At 37.0% G+C, this 19,218-nt stretch overlaps 2 protein-coding genes across 3 annotated transcripts; both read right to left on the reverse strand.

Moving 5' to 3' along the window:
• On the reverse strand, positions 1-2,684 carry LOC106156980 (methyltransferase-like protein 27). Its single transcript, XM_013532426.3, has 5 exons — positions 2,271-2,684; positions 1,319-1,444; positions 923-1,058; positions 610-702; positions 1-182 (listed from the first exon to the last, which is right to left on the reverse strand). Exons 1-5 carry the CDS (start codon positions 2,385-2,387, stop codon positions 4-6), a joined length of 651 nt encoding a protein of 216 aa, XP_013387880.2. The 5' UTR covers positions 2,388-2,684; the 3' UTR covers positions 1-3.
• Positions 2,685-3,506: 822 nt separating this feature from the next.
• Positions 3,507-19,127, reverse strand: LOC106156976 (progressive ankylosis protein homolog). 2 transcript variants are annotated; one of them, XM_013532421.2, is made up of 13 exons: positions 18,900-19,127; positions 14,563-14,662; positions 11,117-11,230; positions 10,455-10,573; positions 10,086-10,169; positions 9,474-9,632; positions 8,807-8,941; positions 8,242-8,334; positions 7,651-7,728; positions 7,117-7,246; positions 6,658-6,781; positions 6,043-6,142; positions 3,507-5,647 (listed from the first exon to the last, which is right to left on the reverse strand). In XM_013532421.2, the coding sequence occupies exons 1-13, from the start codon at positions 18,975-18,977 to the stop codon at positions 5,372-5,374; spliced, it is 1,590 nt and encodes a 529-aa protein (XP_013387875.2). In that variant the 5' UTR covers positions 18,978-19,127; the 3' UTR covers positions 3,507-5,371. The 2 variants fall into 2 exon arrangements, with proteins under 2 accessions (XP_013387875.2, XP_013387874.2); XM_013532420.2 differs by lacking the exon at positions 8,807-8,941 and adding an exon at positions 8,991-9,125 and having other exon boundaries at positions 18,900-19,121.
• Positions 19,128-19,218: the final 91 nt, after the last annotated feature.

Consider the following 19,218-nt stretch of genomic DNA (forward strand, 5'->3'; position numbering starts at 1 on the left):
AGTTCACTTAACGCGATGTACAAACACCATTCCGTCCTTAGGCCCAATGTAACGGGGAACTGGACGCCTGGAGACTACTGTCCAGAGTCCTGAACTGACGTGGTCATCCATAATTTTCAGAAGATCTCGTCCATATTCCTCGTCCAACAACTCCTTTCTCAAGACGATAACGATGGAGCCATCTTTAAGAAAACAAGCAGAAACATTGTTGGTTGTATATACACGTAGAAAGGAAGAAAAAATAGAATAAGAATATAATATATATGAAAATTTAAAAAATACATAAAACATTTAAAAAAAACAGCAACTTTAAACAAAAGACATAATGGTCTTGATTCCAGTTATCTTGAAAATGATAACTGTGCTCGTTGGTTGACAAGGTTACCACGCGCCACTTGCTGAAAACCAACAGCGCCCTTTTCGCCCGTCATGTGTTTCATTTCCATACGTGGTTGCCTATTTCTACCATTCAAAGAAACACGTTGAACGGGGATTGTACAGGGTTATTTGATATACATATTTAAAAACCTGGCAAATAAAAAGGGCAGAAAAAATTTTAATTAGTTAAGAATAATAAGACTTTTGAGAGTAGGAATTTAAAAAACTTACCTGGTTTTACGATGCGTATCAGTTCAGCCAAACAACTTCCGTTCAAGTGACCAGGGCAGAAACTGCCCGTTGTTATGATGGCGTCATAGGTATCTGAAATATATATATTGAGATATTTTTTAATTAAATTAATAATTAAAGGGTAAACACTTCACGTTTTATTAAGGCATACAATATTGTTGAAAAAATTGTTAGATTTGATATTTAGGTCGATCCTAGAGACTACCTATCATACATGCATTTGTGCATACAACTACTCATTAATTAATTAATTTATTTACTTATGACGGCACGCTACAAAATCTGCAACTACCGTCTGGTATGTCAAGGCGGTTTGGGCCTAAAAGATCGCAGACGACGTTTCTGTACAGTTTCTTTTCCTTTGCTATTTCCAACATTTCTTTGCTGGCATCCAAGGCATCTAGGTTGTGAAAACCATTTTTCTTCAACTTCCCAACGTTTGAAAAAAAAGGACTGTACCAGTTAGTAAATTGTCTTTAACGAGTAAGCAAAAAAATTAATAAGCGGATAAAATAAATGTCCAACAGAAACCATTAGTTTATGAAAATAGCTATTCAATCATGACAATTTTCTTTTGATAAAATACCCAAATGATTCACGTAGGTATAAAATAAAGTAAGAGCTAATCTGTCTCGTGGAAGAGCCAGCTAACTTCTTAAAAATTTAGTAATTAACATCTTTGCTTCACCTCCGCACCCAACCGTCCAGTTCCCGCCGCCACGTCTAAAATGAGGGCATCTTTCTTCTCCTCAAAGAGTTTCTCCACTTCCTTGGCTACTATAGAGGGACCTTCGTGATCCAAAATCGCTGCAGACTGGTGGAAATACCGATAAAGCAAGCTTTTAATACACTATAATTTCTTACAATTATATATTTTATATCACAATGCAAAAATAAAGAATAAACCGTATGGACAAACCACGGTATTCAGCAGAAAGAGGGAATTTAATACTTTACGCTCGTTCCACTCGGACATTTGATGGTGAAAAGAATTTTAGTGAGGCAAAGGTGACAGCGGCGTCCAATAATGTCACCACCCCATTTTTTTTCTAGATTGACATTGATTACATTTGTCTCTCTTGGGAAACACTGTGGATAAATCAAACCCAAAACACTCCCTGAGAGAAGACTGAAGAAGGCGAACATGGCTACGAAATGGACGCATACCGCCTAGTGATAATATGCCCTCAACATGACATTCGCAGCAAAGCAGATTACGTGTACGTTATCCATATGAATAATTTACAAATATTATTCTGCACAGATAGAATGTGACAACTTTGCCTTCATGTAGCTAAAGCGCAATGATGAGCACTTGTTGGAGAGAGTATTTCGGTTCCACCGTATGGTAATGCACGGCCCTATATATATATACCGAGCAGTACGCTTCAGTACTAGTCTGCACCGGTACACTTTAAGAAAATGACAATGCATTAATACAATAGACTGGCTACAAGTATATAAAGGACCCTCCAAAATGTTGGACCTCTAAAGGTACATGTACATACTTACAAATGCACGAGTATATATATATATATATATATATATATAACTAGTAGCATAACTTCAGTTAAACCTTTAATTCGTACATCTCGCTTTGGTACAATGGTGTTAAGTTCTTTGCCAATGAATATACTTACGTCGTCGTATATCCGGGCCCAGTCTTTGTATACCTCCAAAATCTCTTGGTTTGAGGCGTTAGTGTTTAATACTTTGTTGAAGAACTCCTCGGTTTGACGCGTCAGTTCTGTGGCCATCTTGTCCTCTTGTCAATTTGCAAGAATGCGCATAGGACGCGGGAGAGTCTCTATCTTTTATCATTATCGTGTCAAGTTCACCTATCACACTTTTTTTGCATTGAGAGGAATTTCGTATAACATAGGTTCTGACCTCCAATCTCATGACGAAGCAGGGAATCGTACATTAATCCTCTTTTTCCCTAGTAGTAATAGTAGTAGTAGTAGTAGGCTCGTCACCGAACCTTTTAAGGTTTACGCGCTCTGAAAGAAGCAAACCATGAGACTTACGTTTCTTGAAGTATTAGGTACATTTATCAGAGGCGGATAGTCCTCACAGCTTGGAGTGGGGGTGGGGGATTCGGAGAGACAATTTTTTTAACCTGCAGTCCTTAAAATAGGGTTTAAACGTACATGTGTCACGTTTTTGAAGCACGATAGGCCGGAGAGGCTGGCTCAGTCGGCTACAATATTTGAGAACCACGCCAATCATGGGCGCAGGAAGGGGGATTGGGGCCCTGTAAACTCCTTTAAGAAAATTTTTATGCGTGAATAAGTCTCTAAAGCTTCAATTTGCGATCCTAGACCCAATATTTCTAGACTTGAACAGTCATTTAAATGTCTTTTGGACTTTTAACATAGATTCTGTATCATCATTTGCAAATCTTTTAGTTATACACAATTTCAGAATTATGTAGACGTACGTAGAAGAATTTTTCATCTCATCAAGGCGTAAGCGGGGGCAAAGCGCCAAGAAAACGTTCAATCGTCCATGGTAAGCATACAAGGTGCGGCAGCGGTCAGACTCAACATCGAATTCAACATCACTTCAAATAGCCTCATTCTTTGTTGCCTATCTCTACGTAGTGCTTTTCGTGTCTGAAACGCCAACGAGTTATAAAATTGTTTGCATGCCGCGTTCAAATTCAGATGGCTGGAAGTAGGGACTGGAGTACATGAGTACGAGACTTTCTGACCCTTCCCTGTCTCCTGGTCTGCCAATGACTGGCAATGAAATATTACCAATTAAAATATATTATTATTGCATTTTTAACCCAGAGATTTGATTTTTGTCTTGTACGAGTCGGGCAAGACTGTTACTTGTCTATATTGTATTCAATAAATAACAAGTCTGATAAATATAGTTCGTCTTTGATTTAATGTATAAATTAAACTTTGAATTCATTACATCAGTGACTTTTGGCACTAACAAATCACAGAGATCAAAATTACACATTTGTGCGATTAATTTAATTTTCTTAATCTATGAAATCCTTGCAAGTGCAAAAATACAAGACTGATGCATCAGTGAAATATATTGAAAGTTATGGTCAGTAAATTTGCGATTAAGTTTGAACCCCTGAAAAACTCTCAATCATAAAAATTCCCGTGCTCTTACAAAGTATATTCATATAGCACAAGTTCAAATGGACGAGATCTTGTCTTTAGGCAGTTAATATAGTGTTCCAAAATGTTTTCACTCTTTGACAGCCCTTTCATTTAGCTTTTATTTAGATGTTCATTAACAGATATATGGGTCTAAAAAATTAACTTAAAAAAACAACATCAGAATAGCAATAAAATAAAAATGTTCAATTAGAAGCTTCTGCTCTTTACACCCCTGCCGACGCAGACAAGGCTTACTTACTACAGAACAATGTCCAAGATCTAGCTCACTACTTGGAGTATTAGCAATATGATGTTTGAATTCCAAGAAAGCAATAAATGACAGTGTATGTAGTGTTTTGGGGAAAACACTATGAGTATTCCAGTGTCTAAGAACATGTGTTTCTAACAATCCATAATAAAGTGTATATAATAAAAGTTATTTTTGTACATAGAATAGTACAGAGAAATATATGTTAATGTGAGCACAGAAAATGGGTGTTATTCAACTTGATTCTGCTGAACAAGTGGCAACAATTGCACTTTTATATAGTTTAGCACAAATTATCCAATATATCATTTCCTTAACAGTAATTATAACAACCTGGCAAAAATCACCTCTACAATTTAAAGATATCATTTTACGCATATTATATTCACTCTGTATTTTCAGCTCTAAATACCTGATCACCAAAAAGATAACTCCTCCAAGGAAGCATAATACTCATTACCAACCAATTAATTAATTAATCAATTCATTCATCCATTAATGGATTACCAAAATTCTAACAACTTTAAGTTAGACCATTTCTGACTTATTTTGCAAATCAAAATAAAATGTATCCAAAAGTTTTTAGGTTAAGCTGTAACAAGCCACCAATGGCAAAAACTTAACCTCCTTGATAGAGGTATCAATCATGTCACATGCACTCTACTCTCACTCTATATTTTCAACTATATACATCCCTGATCATTAAAAATTTATTTCAAATATATTATAAGAATTATTGGCAAGTCATTATGGGATAGGTAGCACAATGCAGGTATATGCTGCCTCTGCCCCCCCCCCCCCTTCACCCCCCTAACTGTAATCCTTGATCCACTGGTTCAATGCACCAATAGCAAACACCAAGACTCAGTTCACATGAAAAATCTATTTTCTAAAAATCTATTTTCTATTCGCGGTATCTTGTGATCACTCCAAGCGCATCCGAGAATTAATTACAGCTTTGCGAGTAACTGGCTCGCGCTGCCAGTAATTACGCTGTGGGGTATTCAGGGCACAGACCGTGATCACAGGATAACGCGAATAGAAAATAGATTTTGAGAAAATAGACTTTTCATGTGAACGAAGCCCAATTCATCCACATGAACACCTTTCACATCAAGCAGCATACTTAAGATAGACAGGCTGTACAATTTGAAAGACTGACAACTGAATGGCCTGACTATAGTAGCAGAGTCATATAACAAAGCCTAGCTAATGCTGTAACACAATTAAATTCCATGTGTGTACTTTCCAAAGTGTACCAGTACAGATTGTATTGCCATAGTGTACTATATACTGTTTGCTGTGAGAAGGGTGTCAGACCAGGTTGAGCAGTAAACTCAGAATCCTACTACGCGTTCAACACAGAAAGCTCCGTATGCTCATTTGAATCGGGCTTTTCTACCCCAATATCATTTTGATGATTCTCTTCTGTATGACTCAACTCCTGAGTGTTTGGAACATCTGTATGTGATGGGCCTTGGTGGTGATCCTGAGCTGGAGAAATAAAACCCTTCCCGATATAAATGGACTCCATTGATTCCACAGCCATGCCAGAGAGACGGGGATTGTACAACTCTGGAAGTTGAAGCTGTTGTTCGGATGCCAGTTGAACTGAGTCATAAGTCTGGAAAATATTTTGGAAAAAAAAAAGTATTTTATGGTCTCAGTATTAAGCGCTCTCTGTTTTGAGACAACATGTACAACTGGTAACATATGAGTTGCGTTACAAAATACAATTATATTCTTTAAATACGTATTCTAGTGTATATACAGCGGCTGATTATCAGCAGTAGGGGGGTGAAAATAGGATTTTGAGAAGAGAGAGTAGGTTAAAAAGGAGCTCCTAGTTTATACTGTGAATACTGCTGAAGTAAAGACATGGAGAAGTGCTAATCCAGATTGCCTTTCTGCAAAGTTGTCTAAATTAAATTTTCTATTTCCAGTTAAATTTCAGTCACCTAAATTTAGAGAAGATGAGCGACAGTGCAACATGTTTTCTGGGTAGAACTTCAGACATACCTGAGTTTTCAGCACATATGTAGCACCAATAATAACCATCAGTGCCTCAGTAATAAAACCTATCAATAGTGCAGCCACCCCCATAGGGGCCTCCTTGATGCTACAAGAAAGATAAAACACCACCCACTGGATGAATAACTTCTTGATAAATTTTCCTTTTATTATTTTTTCATAAAAATTCATATTTTGGTAATAAATATGGGCTCATTCCCAATGAGACTATTGTTCTATGTAGATATTTCCAACTCCGTGGAGATGGGTTATCACGTTTCCTATTGTTTCCAATACGTATTATCATCAGCTTTTCTGTATTCTACTCAATGCCAAGAGGAGGCGTGTAAAATTTGTTTTTCTGATTGTATTCAGCAAGAGTCCCCACACACTTAGTTCTTTGTAGAATGACAGTTCCATTGGGAATGAGCTCTAAGTCCTGCATATGTTTATAGCACCAGGAAGACACAAAGTGTGGTATGACATTCATGGGTGAAAATATTAACACTGAAAATTGCATATAGGCCGTATGAAAAAAATCAAAATGAAGACTGAAAATCCTGACATCAGGCATAATCCTGAAAACTTCTGCCATGTATGTCGTGCCAAAGTCTCTGTACTCACCCAAGTAAAGGCAAAATAAAGAGGGCAGCAATGATAGCCACAAGTCTGACAACACCTGAGGGCGCCAGGAGCTTTGTCTTCTTCTTGCTCAAAAGCCAACCAGTAAGGTGTGCTCGGAATGTGACTGTAAAAAATAAAATATGAACACTGGCAGAACAAGGTGAACAATTTTTATGATTAACTGTGGAGTAAAACTTGGAAATGAGGGCATACATGGAGCTGAGATTAAATAAATAAATGAATAAAACTGTACACAGACGGCACACACAAAACATATTATTTTGCAATGCAGACAAGAAGTTTACAACAGAAATACATCATAATATAGAAAAGGGAAGAAAGAAATATACATCATCATATAAAATAAAGAAGTAAAAAACATGCCATAATATCAAATAAAGAAGTAAGAAATACGTCATTATATAAACTAAAGCAGTAAGAAAAGATACCCACACTTACCACATATTCCCATAAAGGTAAAGATCTGTATGGGAATCACACACTCCCCTGCCAGGGTCAAGTTAACACCCATCAGTGTAGCCACCATAGCCTGAGCTGAGCCTGGTACCCACGCCAGGGGGAAGGCAAACTAGAGGAGAGACAGGGAATTAAAATATTTTATGTTTTACTTCACTAGGAGCATTCAAGTTAATGGGGACTTAATATGGCCAACACACTTTAAAGCAGTGCCTACTAATTCCATGATGTCTCCATACTTGTTGTTGCTGCAGGGGCCTAGCAATTAAACCTTGGAACTGAGATTTAATCTGTTTAATGGCGCGTGAAGAGGCAGGGACACCATCAGGGGATTAGTTGCTTTTAAGTGGGGACGGCCATATTTAGTCGGCGGCTCAGTTAGTCAGCAGGTCATCTGTCCTGAATGAAACCTCAGCTTTTAATGTCTTAAAACAAACTGATGAAATGCTAAGATAAAACACTTGGTAAGAAACCTGCTTAGACAAAAAATTAATACATATGATGGAAAGCACTTACCATTGCAGCAAAGACACAGCAGCCCATGGAGAAATATGTGATCTCTCTGACACTATAAGCTCTGTGTTCTTTGGTTTCCTTTAAAAATATTTTTTTTGAAAATATAACAAATATAAGTGGCAAACAAAAAATAAAATTACTTACGTAAGACAAAATCAAAAATATACAAATTTGAAAATGTAGGAAGGAAAAAAAATTCCCCAATCAAACATAAATATTTAAGTATTTTTTTATTTTATTCATGTGGACTGCAATCACTGACCATATATGGGTATATTGGGAAACTCTTGGGTTGAGATTGTTGTAGAGGCGTCTACTTGACACAACTAATATTATTATTATTGTGAAGGTTCTCACAATTATCACAATTTATAGTCTTCAACAATAATTCACTGACAGTCCTCTAGGATAATAGTAATACTTTTTATTTTCACAACTGCCAAAGATTAATTCTAGTGGCCAAAGAAAATAACACCACTTTGGTTATTCTCATCATCTTTTTACTAAAAATTATCGTAAAAATTAAGTCTCATGGGATAACCTCATCTTCTGATTGATTTAAAATATTCCAGTGATAAAAAACATATTTACCTTGGAGAACGGAGGCAGTACAGCCTTGAGGTTGTTCAGCCAGCCATAGAACACTCTGGCCAAGGGAAAGGTCAAGGCCAACACAGCGATGGTCTGGAAGGAATTTAAAGAAAAATATCCAAAATACAGTTGAGATGATACACACAAGAAAGTTCAGTGTTCATCAAGAATAATATTGGTTGCTGAGGGTGGCATTACATGTGCTTGATCTTTACAACTATCCCAAGCCATTTATTAATGCAATGCAGGGGCGGATCCAGAGACATTTTCTGACAGTTTTCCAAATTATCTTTGCTGATCCATCCTCCATTTTTGACCATCTTCCAACAGAAAAAAATTAAATACCCGTCAATGTAAACTTGAAAATCTGACCGTCTTCTGGAAGACCCAGAAGACAGCCTCAATCCGCCTCTGCAATGAACCATATACGTTAAAACTGTGCGTAAAACAAGAGGTCCACAATTACTAATCTTCAGCATAAGTGCCAAGAGCTGATCAGTAAAAATTATGAACAGAGACAAGAGAAAACAACCAAAGCAAACAAAAATATTTTTTAAGAACTTACTTCGGTAGCTCTGGCACTATTTTTAGCACTTCGTGCTGCTACCATGCTAATCATAGGACGACTGATTTTATGTGCTATCTGAACTAACCACAGAGGCCAGAGAAAGTGCAAAAGCTTTGGTATTGTTAGTGGAACCTGCAACAACAAAAGCAGGACGATACAGGCCAATCTAGGGGCCACCTACTCTGACTGACGCTGCTGAATCTTCCATACTGCGTGATACAAGCAAGAGAATGATTGGCCGGCTTACAACTTGGACAAACCGAACCAACATTAGGGGCCATAGGAACTTTAAGATTCTTTTCACTGTCAGAGTTTCCTAAAGAATATATAAATGAGATCATCAGAAAGCACTGAAACTTGTAAAATGAAAATGTGTGTTTTAGCCTTAAAAAACTGCTTGTGGTCAATTCTTTTAAATTTTAATTATACTACAAGAACAAATAAACTATGATAACAAATAAGCACTACGGTTTAAAGCATAAATGAAATTCCACATCATGGGAAAATCACAATATCCGAATTTTGAAATGTGTGATTGTTTTTTTTCTGTAATTTCCACTTTCTGCAAATTTGGTAAAATTCAAAATAATCTGATTGTAACACCTGATTATTACAAACAAAAAAAAATCCAGAAATATGAAAAACACAATGCAGTCTGCTTCACCTCTGCTTCCTCCTTCATGAGTTTCTCCACAGTGCAATAGTAGCCTATCACATTGATAACCACCCTGCATGTGAAGCCAGCATAGACTGCCAGCACCGGGATTAGGATGGGGTCTTCGTTTTTCAGTGGAGTCATGATCAACCCCACGATCATGACAAACTGAAAGTGAAATATTAATTGTCACATGTCACTGACAGCTTTTGGAGATTTAAAATTAAAGGCAAGAATTCCGAATAATGCTCAATATCACTTGCTTTGGTTTCTTAAAAATAATAAAAGTACTTGATCCCTAAACATTAAACACTAACATTAAACATTAACAGAATATTGTCCTAGTATATCAAGTCAACAATATTTTCAGTTACATGGCATCTTTTAGCCTCCATTTGCACTCCCATTTGTCCCAGCTTACCTGTGTTATGACATCAATGAGGGAAGACTGTCCCACTTGTCCCATCTTACCTGAGTAATGACATCACTGAGGGAAGACTGTCCCACTTGTTCCATCTTACCTGTGTAATGACATCAATGAGGGAAGACTGTCCCACTTGTCCCATCTTACCTGTGTTATGATATCACTGAGAGAAGACTGTCCCACTTGTCCCATCTTACCTGAGTAATGACATCACTGAGGGAAGATACCCCCACCAGCAGACTGTGCCGATGTTGAAGTAACATTCCAGCATGGGCCTGGGCCTGTAATGGAAGCAGTTGTCATATTGCAATTGTTTGGTTTTTATTCTGTCATCAACATACTGTGGCCAAAAATATATACTGCAATAACAAAAATTCTTCTACAATAATTCAATGAATTTACATTACATTACCTTATTTTATATCATTACCTACATTTTTTTAAAGGATAATATTCAAAAGATAATTAGTAAAATATTTCCATAACATTAATTAGACACCCACTGAAATAAATCAATCTACCTCAGAATGTAAGATAATAGAAAGATAAAATATCAAAGATCATACCAATACTTCTAGGAGGGGAATTAAAGAAAGATAAACCAGAGCAGTCTTCGTCATTTCGCTCACATGCTCATCTACTTGGTGAAGTTTTTCTATCAAATATGTCCCAACCACTGTGTAACCTGTAAAGAATTTCAAACATCCAACAACATACACACATGACCATGTATTTAAAATGCACAATAAGACCACAATATATGTATATACTGATTAAGTCCTAACACCATGTTTTCATTGTTGCATATTTCTGACCTTTCACAAAATCAAAATTTGGAGTCACAACTGTATTGAATTTATGGGCCATTTGCTCATAGGGCCTGGGGGTGGCTGAAAATACAATTATATAATGTTTACCAATAGGACTGGTCCGTAAATATGAAATTTTGTCATTATATTGCCCTTGTTTAGTTCTTATATATGATATTATGACATTACACAAGAAAAAGTCATCGAAACATTGTAGAATGTAAGAGGTACATTAGACTACAAATGGATATCACATGTACTGTACCTTGCTGACAAGGTGTTAGTCCGAGTTATACCAAGACTGATGATGAGGACACAAGAACCAGGAGTGTGCTTATGCAAGATCCCCCATATCTGGATCATTTTATCTCAACATTTGCTGTGTGGATACCTGTAGCAAATTCCCCTCATTTATTTACCTGTAATTAGCAGCAAGACAAATCCCACCATGGCGATCACTCCACCTGTCAGAAGACCCTTGATTCTATCCTTTCTGGACACTAAGAGTACCAGGCCTACATTACGCATTTCAGCTGAAACAAAATTTGAATTTCAATAAAACAGATTTATCTACACTAGCTAGTAAGCAAACATAATTGTGCCAACTATGAACTAGAGGATCAGAGAGGCGATACCGCCTCCGAATATTGTACCACCAGCTGGAGCAAGCGCATTCATATAGACCCCCATATATACAAAATAAGGAACACAGCCACCAGTCTTGTGCTTGACAAGCTGTAAAAATGCAATCAACAAGAATTTTCAAAATATGCAAAAAATATATATATTACTAAAAATGGTACAATCAAAGTTAAGTTCATCGCAAGGTAGGTCAAAGGTCAATTCCAAGGTCACAGTAAATTGCCAGTATATGACTTCCTATTCAACTTCAATCGTAACTATGGGCCTATCTCTGCCAGGTTTGGAGTTAAAAGAGAAAGAAATTAGCAGAGTTCAGTTCATGATAATAAGTAGGTCAAAGGTCAATTTCAAGGTCACACTTAGATTGCCAGTATATGACTTCCTATTCACGTTCAATAGTAACTATGGACCTATCTCTGCCAGTTTTGGAGATAAAGGGGAAGCAAACTATGCAAAGTTCAGTTCATGGTGAAAAGTAGGTCAAAGGTCAATTTTAAGGTTACTTTTAGATTGCCAGTATATGACTTCCTATTCAACTTCAATAGAGACTATGGACCTATCTCTGCCAGTTTTGGAGATAAAAGGGAATCAAAATTTGCAAAGTTCAGTTCATGGTGAAAAGTAGGTCAAAGGTCAATTTTAAGGTCACATGTAGATTGCCAGTATATGACTTCCTGTTCAAGTTCAATAGAGACTATGGACCTATCTCTGCCAGTTTTGGAGATAAAAGGGAAGCAAAATTTGCAAAGTTCAGTTCATGGTGAAAAGTAGGTCAAAGGTCAATTTTAAGGTCACATTTAGATTGCCAGTATATGTCTTCCTATTCAACTTCAATAGTAACTATGGACGTATCTCTGCCAGTTTTGGAGATATAAGGGAATAAATGTTTTAATTTTGGAGTTACCATAATGTGCCATATATTTCCTACAGAAAAAATTTATTAAAATAAAGAAAAGGTCATTTTGGTCAAAATTCTTGAAATGGGAGGTGCTCTGAAGTTCCAGATGTTCAAATTTGATGAAATGTCATTTTTGACCACAAGTTGTCTGCTTTGCCAAGCCTTTTGTTTTATTTTTCCGGAGTTCAAAATTTATTATCCATTACCGTACTGCACATTTTGCTTTCACCACCAATATGACTTTTTGATACAGCGTAACTTTGGAGATAAAAGGGAAGCAAAATTTGCAAAGTTCAGTTCATGGTGAAAAGTAGGTCAAAGGTCAATTTTAAGGTCACATTTGGATTGCTGGTATATGACTTCCTATTCAACTTCAATAGTAACTATGGACCTATCTCTGCCAGTTTTGGAGATAAAAGGGAATCAAAATTTGCAAAGTTCAGTTCATGGTGAAAAGTAGGTCAAAGGTCAATTTTAAGGTCACATTTAGATTGCCAGTATATGACTTCCTATTCAAGTTCAATAGTAACTATAGACCTATCTCTGCCAGTTTTGGAGATAAAAGGGAAGCAAAATTTGCAAAGTTCAGTTCATGGTGAAAAGTAGGTCAAAGGTCAATTTTAAGGTCACCTTTAGATTGCCAGTATATGACTTCCTATTCAACTTCAATAGTAACTATGGACCTATCTCTGCCAGTTTTGGAGATAAAAGGGAAGCAAAATTTGCAAAGTTCAGTTCATGGTGAAAAGTAGGTCAAAGGTCAATTTTAAGGTCACATTTAGATTGCCAGTATATGACTTCCTATTCAAGTTCAATAGAAACTATGGACCTATCTCTGCCAGTTTTGGAGATAAAAAGGAAGCAAAATTTGCAACGTTCAGTTCATGGTGAAAAGTAGGTCAAAGGTCAATTTTAAGGTCACATTTAGATTGCCAGTGTATGACTTCCTATTCAAGTTCAATAGTAACTATGGACCTATCTCTGCCAGTTTTGGAGATATAAGGGACTAAATGTTATAATTTTGGAGTTACCATAATGTGCCATAAATTTCCTACAAAAAAAATTAATTAAAATAAAGAAAAGGTCATTTTGGTCAAAATTCTTGAAATGGGAGGTGCTCTGAAGTTCCAGATGTTCAAATTTGATGAAATAATGTCATTTTTGACCACAAGTTGTCTGCTTTGCCAAGCCTTATGTTTTATTTTTCCGGAGTTCAAAATTTATTATCCATTACCGTACTGCACATTTTGCTTTCACCACCAATATGTACTTTTTGATACAGCGTAACTCGAAAACCGTATGGAATACAAAAAAACGGAGACCACCTTCAGTGTTGGGGTTTACATGCTCTACAAAATGCAAAAAAGAATGGGTGTCTAGCATTAACGGTTCCCGAATTAGAGACAGTTTTCAGTTTCGATATCTTATGGCCGCTACTCCCGTGAAAATGCACCGATTGACCCCAAATTCACGGAGATGAAAGATGACCTGAAGGGTAACACTTTCCATTAATATTATTAGTTAAGTCTGTGTGGTGTCTGAATAAGACCACAAATAATTTTTTTTTCGGCAAAAATTTTGTTTTTTTGAAAATTTTGGCCTGTTTGACCTTAACATAAAGGTCAAAGGTCAAATCCAAGGGCATATTTGAAATCTACACATATGACTTTTGGAAAGCTGTCTGTAGAAATTTTTCCCATAATTCCTTCTGTAGGGGAGATAATTAGCATTTAATTTTGCCATTTTTGGACAAGGGTGCATTGCAATGAGTGCCACACCTAGACCCCAATACGGACAAAGCCCAAATTTTACGTGGAACGAGTTGAGATTATAGGTGACCTAAATCCAAGAGATGGGTATGGAGGCCCTTACCGTCTAGGAGGAGAAGCGGTAACGGTGACTTGGCGGCGGAGCCGCAGGAGCCGCAGGAGCCGGCGGAGCCGGCGGAACATACGGGTCGGGACTAAAACCATGTGTACCGCCAGCGCCTACGCTGGTGGTACAATAAATACATACTAGAATAAATCTATTGTTTGAGATGAAACATTTTGGATAAAAAAGTGAAATTCATTTTTTTTATAATTAAGGCAGCTTACATATGTATCATCATTTCTAGACAATTTCTGATTTGTCTAAATATGTACAGGTATTTAGTGAGACAAGTATATTTATAAATATTTTTATTTATTACAATTTATTTTAGTTAGTGTTGACAACACATCAATAAGCAGTAACCATATGCCTACCAGAAAGTTTAATGATAATAACAATAAATAAATAAATAAATAAATAAATAAATAAATAAATAAATAAATAAACACTCACTCAAGCTGCCAAACATGAGCTCCACAATACCATAGGCAAGGCCAAAACTTGCCAAAGTGTCTTCCACATCATCAGTGGCTGTGATTCCTCTGTTTAACACCTGAAATTGGCATCAGTATTGGATTAAAACAGAGTAATTGTACCACCAGCGTTAGCGCTGGCGGTACACATGGTTTCGGTCTCGTCCGGATCGTTCCGCCGGCTCCGCCGGCTCCGCCGGACGGCTACCGTTACCGCTTCTCCTCCTAGACGGTAAGGCCCCCCATACCCATCTCATGGATTTAGGTCACCTATAATCTCAACTCGTTCCACGTAAAATTTGGGCTTTGTCGGTATTGGGGTCTGGGTGTGGCACTCATTGCAATGCACCCTTGTCCAAAAATGGCAAAATTAAATGCTAATTATCTACCCTACGGAAGGAGTTACGGGAAAAATTTCTACAGACGGCTTTCCAAAAGTCATATGTGTAGATTTCAAATATACCCTCGGATTTGACCTTTGACCTTTACTTCAAGGTCAAATGGGCCAAAATTTTCAAAAAAATGAAATTTTTTACGAAAAAAAATTTTTTTGCCCTGTTATTCAGACACCACACAGACTTAACCAATAATATTATTGGAAAGTGTTACCCTTCAGGTCATCTTTCATCTCCGTGAATTTGGGGTCAATCGGTGCATTTTCACAGGAGTAGCGGCCATAAGATACCGAAACTGAAAACTGTCTCTAATTCGGGAACCGTTAATGCTAGAGACCCATTCTTTTTTGCATTTTGTAGAGCATGTAAAGCCCAACACTGGAGGTGGTCTCGGTTTTTTTGTATTCCATACGGTTTTCGAGTTACGCTGTATCAAAAAGTACATATTGGTGGTGAAAGGAAAATGTACGGAAGCCCACTGGTGCCATATGTAGAAAAAAAAATTATCTCGAAATTTCGAGATACTATTTTGAAATTTGAACAAAAAAATTTACCACCAGCGTTAGCGCTGGCGGTACACATGGTTTCGGTCCCGTCCGGTCCGTTCCGCCGGCTCCGCCGCCATGTTACCGTTACCGCTTCTCCTCCTAGACGGTAAGGGCCCCCGTACCCATCTCATGGATTTAGGTCACCTATAATCTCAACTCGTTCCACGTAAAATTTGGGCTTTGTCGGTATTGGGGTCTGGGTGTGGCACTCATTGCAATGCACCCTTGTCTAAAAATGGCAAAATTAAATGCTAATTATCTACCCTACAGAAGGAGTTACGGGAAAAATTTCTATAGACGGCTTTCCAAAAGTCATATGTGTAGATTTCAAATATACCCTCGGATTTGACCTTTGACCTTTACTTCAAGGTCAAATGGGTCAAAATTTTCAAAAAAATGAAATTTTTTACGAAAAAAAATTTTTTTGCCCTGTTATTCAGACGCCACACAGACTTAACCAATAATATTATTGGAAAGTGTTACCCTTCAGGTCATCTTTCATCTCCGTGAATTTGGGGTCAATCGGTGCATTTTCACAGGAGTAGCGGCCATAAGATACCGAAACTGAAAACTGTCTCTAATTCGGGAACCGTTAATGCTAGAGACCCATTCTTTTTTGCATTTTGTAGAGCATGTAAAGCCCAACACTGGAGGTGGTCTCGTTTTTTTTGTATTCCATACGGTTTTCGAGTTACGCTGTATCAGAAAGTACATATTGGTGGTGAAAGGAAAATGTACGGAAGCCGACTGGTGCCATATGTAGAAAAAAAAATTATCTCGAAATTTCGAGATACTATTTTGAAATTTGAACAAAAAAAATTTTTATCTCGAAATTTCGAGATAGAATTTTGAAATTTGAACAAAAAAAAAATTATCTCGAAATTTCGAGATAGCATTTTGATATTTGAGCAAAAAAATTTATCTCGAAATTTCGAGATAGTATTTTGAAATTTGAACAAAAAAAAGTTGAATAGGAAGTCATATACTGGCAATCTTACTGTGACCTTGACATTGACCTTTGACCTACTTTTCACCATGAACTGAACTTTGCAAATTTTGCTTCCCTTTTATCTCCAAAACTGGCAGAGATAGGTCCATAGTTACTATTGAAGTTGAATAGGAAGTCATATACTGGCAATCTTACTGTGACCTTGAAATTGACCTTTGACCTACTTATCACCATGAACTGAACTTTGCAAATTTTGCTTCCCTTTTATCTCCAAAACTGGCAGAGATAGGTCCATAGTTACTATTGAACTTGAATAGGAAGTCATATACTGGCAATTTTACTGTGACCTTGAAATTGACCTTTGACCTACTTTTCACCTTGAACTGAACTTTGCAAAATTTGCTTCCCTTTTATCTCCAAAACTGGCAGAGATAGGTCCATAGTTACTATTGAACTTGCATAGGAAGTCATATACTGGCAATTTTACTGTGACCTTGAAATTGACCTTTGACCTTCTTTTCACCATGAACTGAACTTTGCAAATTTTGCTTCCCTTTTATCTCCAAAACTGGCAGAGATAGGTCCATAGTTACTATTGAAGTTGAATAGGAAGTCATATACTGGCAATCTAAATGTGACCTTGAAATTGACCTTTGACCTACTTTTCACCATGAACTGAACTTTGCAAATTTTGCTTCCCTTTTATCTCCAAAACTGGCAGAGATAGGTCCATAGTTACTATTGAAGTTGAATAGGAAGTCATATACTGGCAATCTTACTGTGACCTTGAAATTGACCTTTGACCTACTTATCACCATGAACTGAACTTTGCAAATTTTGCTTCCCTTTTATCTCCAAAACTGGCAGAGATAGGTCCATAGTTACTATTGAACTTGAATAGGAAGTCATATACTGGCAATTTTACTGTGACCTTGAAATTGACCTTTGACCTACTTTTCACCTTGAACTGAACTTTGCAAAATTTGCTTCCCTTTTATCTCCAAAACTGGCAGAGATAGGTCCATAGTTACTATTGAACTTGCATAGGAAGTCATATACTGGCAATTTTACTGTGACCTTGAAATTGACCTTTGACCTTCTTTTCACCATGAACTGAACTTTGCAAATTTTGCTTCCCTTTTATCTCCAAAACTGGCAGAGATAGGTCCATAGTTACTATTGAAGTTGAATAGGAAGTCATATACTGGCAATCTAAATGTGACCTTGAAATTGACCTTTGACCTACTTTTCACCATGAACTGAACTTTGCAAATTTTGCTTCCCTTTTATCTCCAAAACTGGCAGAGATAGGTCCATAGTTACTATTGAAGTTGAATAGGAAGTCATATACTGGCAATCTTACTGTGACCTTGAAATTGACCTTTGACCTACTTTTCACCATGAACTGAACTTTGCAAATTTTGCTTCCCTTTTATCTCCAAAACTGGCAGAGATAGGTCCATAGTTACTATTGAAGTTGGATAGGAAGTCATATACTGGCAATTTACTGTGACCTTGAAATTGACCTTTGACCTACCTTACAATGAACTTAACTTTGATTGCACCATTTTTAGTTATATATATTTTTTGCATATTTTGAAAATTCTTGTTGATTGCATTTTTACAGCTTGTCAAGCACAAGACTGGTGACTGCACCCCTTATTTTGTGTATGTGGGGGTCTATACGAATGCGCTTGCTCCAGCTGGTGGTACAATATTCGGAGGCGGTATCGCCTCTCTGATCCTCTAGTTCCTATACGTATTGATGTACTTTGCACATTCTGAAGTCTGTTAATTGCAGTCTTTGGTGGGTGTAAGATGTCACTGCAGCATACTGTACGTAGTTGGTATATGAGCAGGCAAATCTTACTTTATTTTCTGATGGCTAAATAGCTCCATGGCTTTATGGGAGTGTGCTGTATTGAGCTGAATTGCGCATTTCAGAGTGACTGGAAAGGCATGAATCTTAATGCTATGCCATGCTGCCTCCATGTGATAGTATTTGCATGATCATGAACAAAAATTTACTAGGAAAAAATCACAAAAATACATATTATATGCTATATATGGCAACACAATTTCACAATGTGCAAGTCATCATCACTATCGGAAGCAGCCAGGGAATGGTGATGAAATAACTATGTCAATTTAATCATAAAGGATAATATGGTGACAAAGGAAAAATCCGCCCCCTTCCTTCCATAGTCTTAACATTTTACAGTATACTCCAAACAGCTATCCTTCAAATGGGCCTTCGTAAGAGTAATTTTTCTTCCAAACAAAGGAAAATCTCCGTCCAGATTTCATTTCAATAAAATGATGCCAAGCTCATTTTAATTTACTGGTGCAAAAAAATTAAACTAAAATTAATTTAAAATGGGCCCATTTTTCATGTACCGCATGTCCATTATGAAAAACATCTCACCTGTTTAGCAATATCTGGTGCAATATTAGTTAAAGCCAGTGGAACAAGATAGCGAATTAATGCAAAATATTTCCACATCTTCTTTTTTCAGCTCCGGGGCACGTGTTGCGTTTATTTGTCTCTAACCATTTTCTGCCCTCTCACGCAAAGAAGAGCTGAATATAAACACAAATCTTGCGGTCGATCTCCAATAATCAGTCTCGATTTCAAAGATAATTTGACCGATTAAGACAATAATTTTAGTACATTGAATCGAAAAAACGAGGCTCCTACTTTGAAGCGTTTTGCACGAACCTGTTCTTGTTCAGAAAAATATAAC

Source organism: Lingula anatina, chromosome 3 (genome assembly GCF_051362555.1).
Source record: "Lingula anatina isolate TDL-2025a chromosome 3, LinAna3.0, whole genome shotgun sequence".
NCBI classification, from domain to species: domain Eukaryota; kingdom Metazoa; phylum Brachiopoda; class Lingulata; order Lingulida; family Lingulidae; genus Lingula; species Lingula anatina.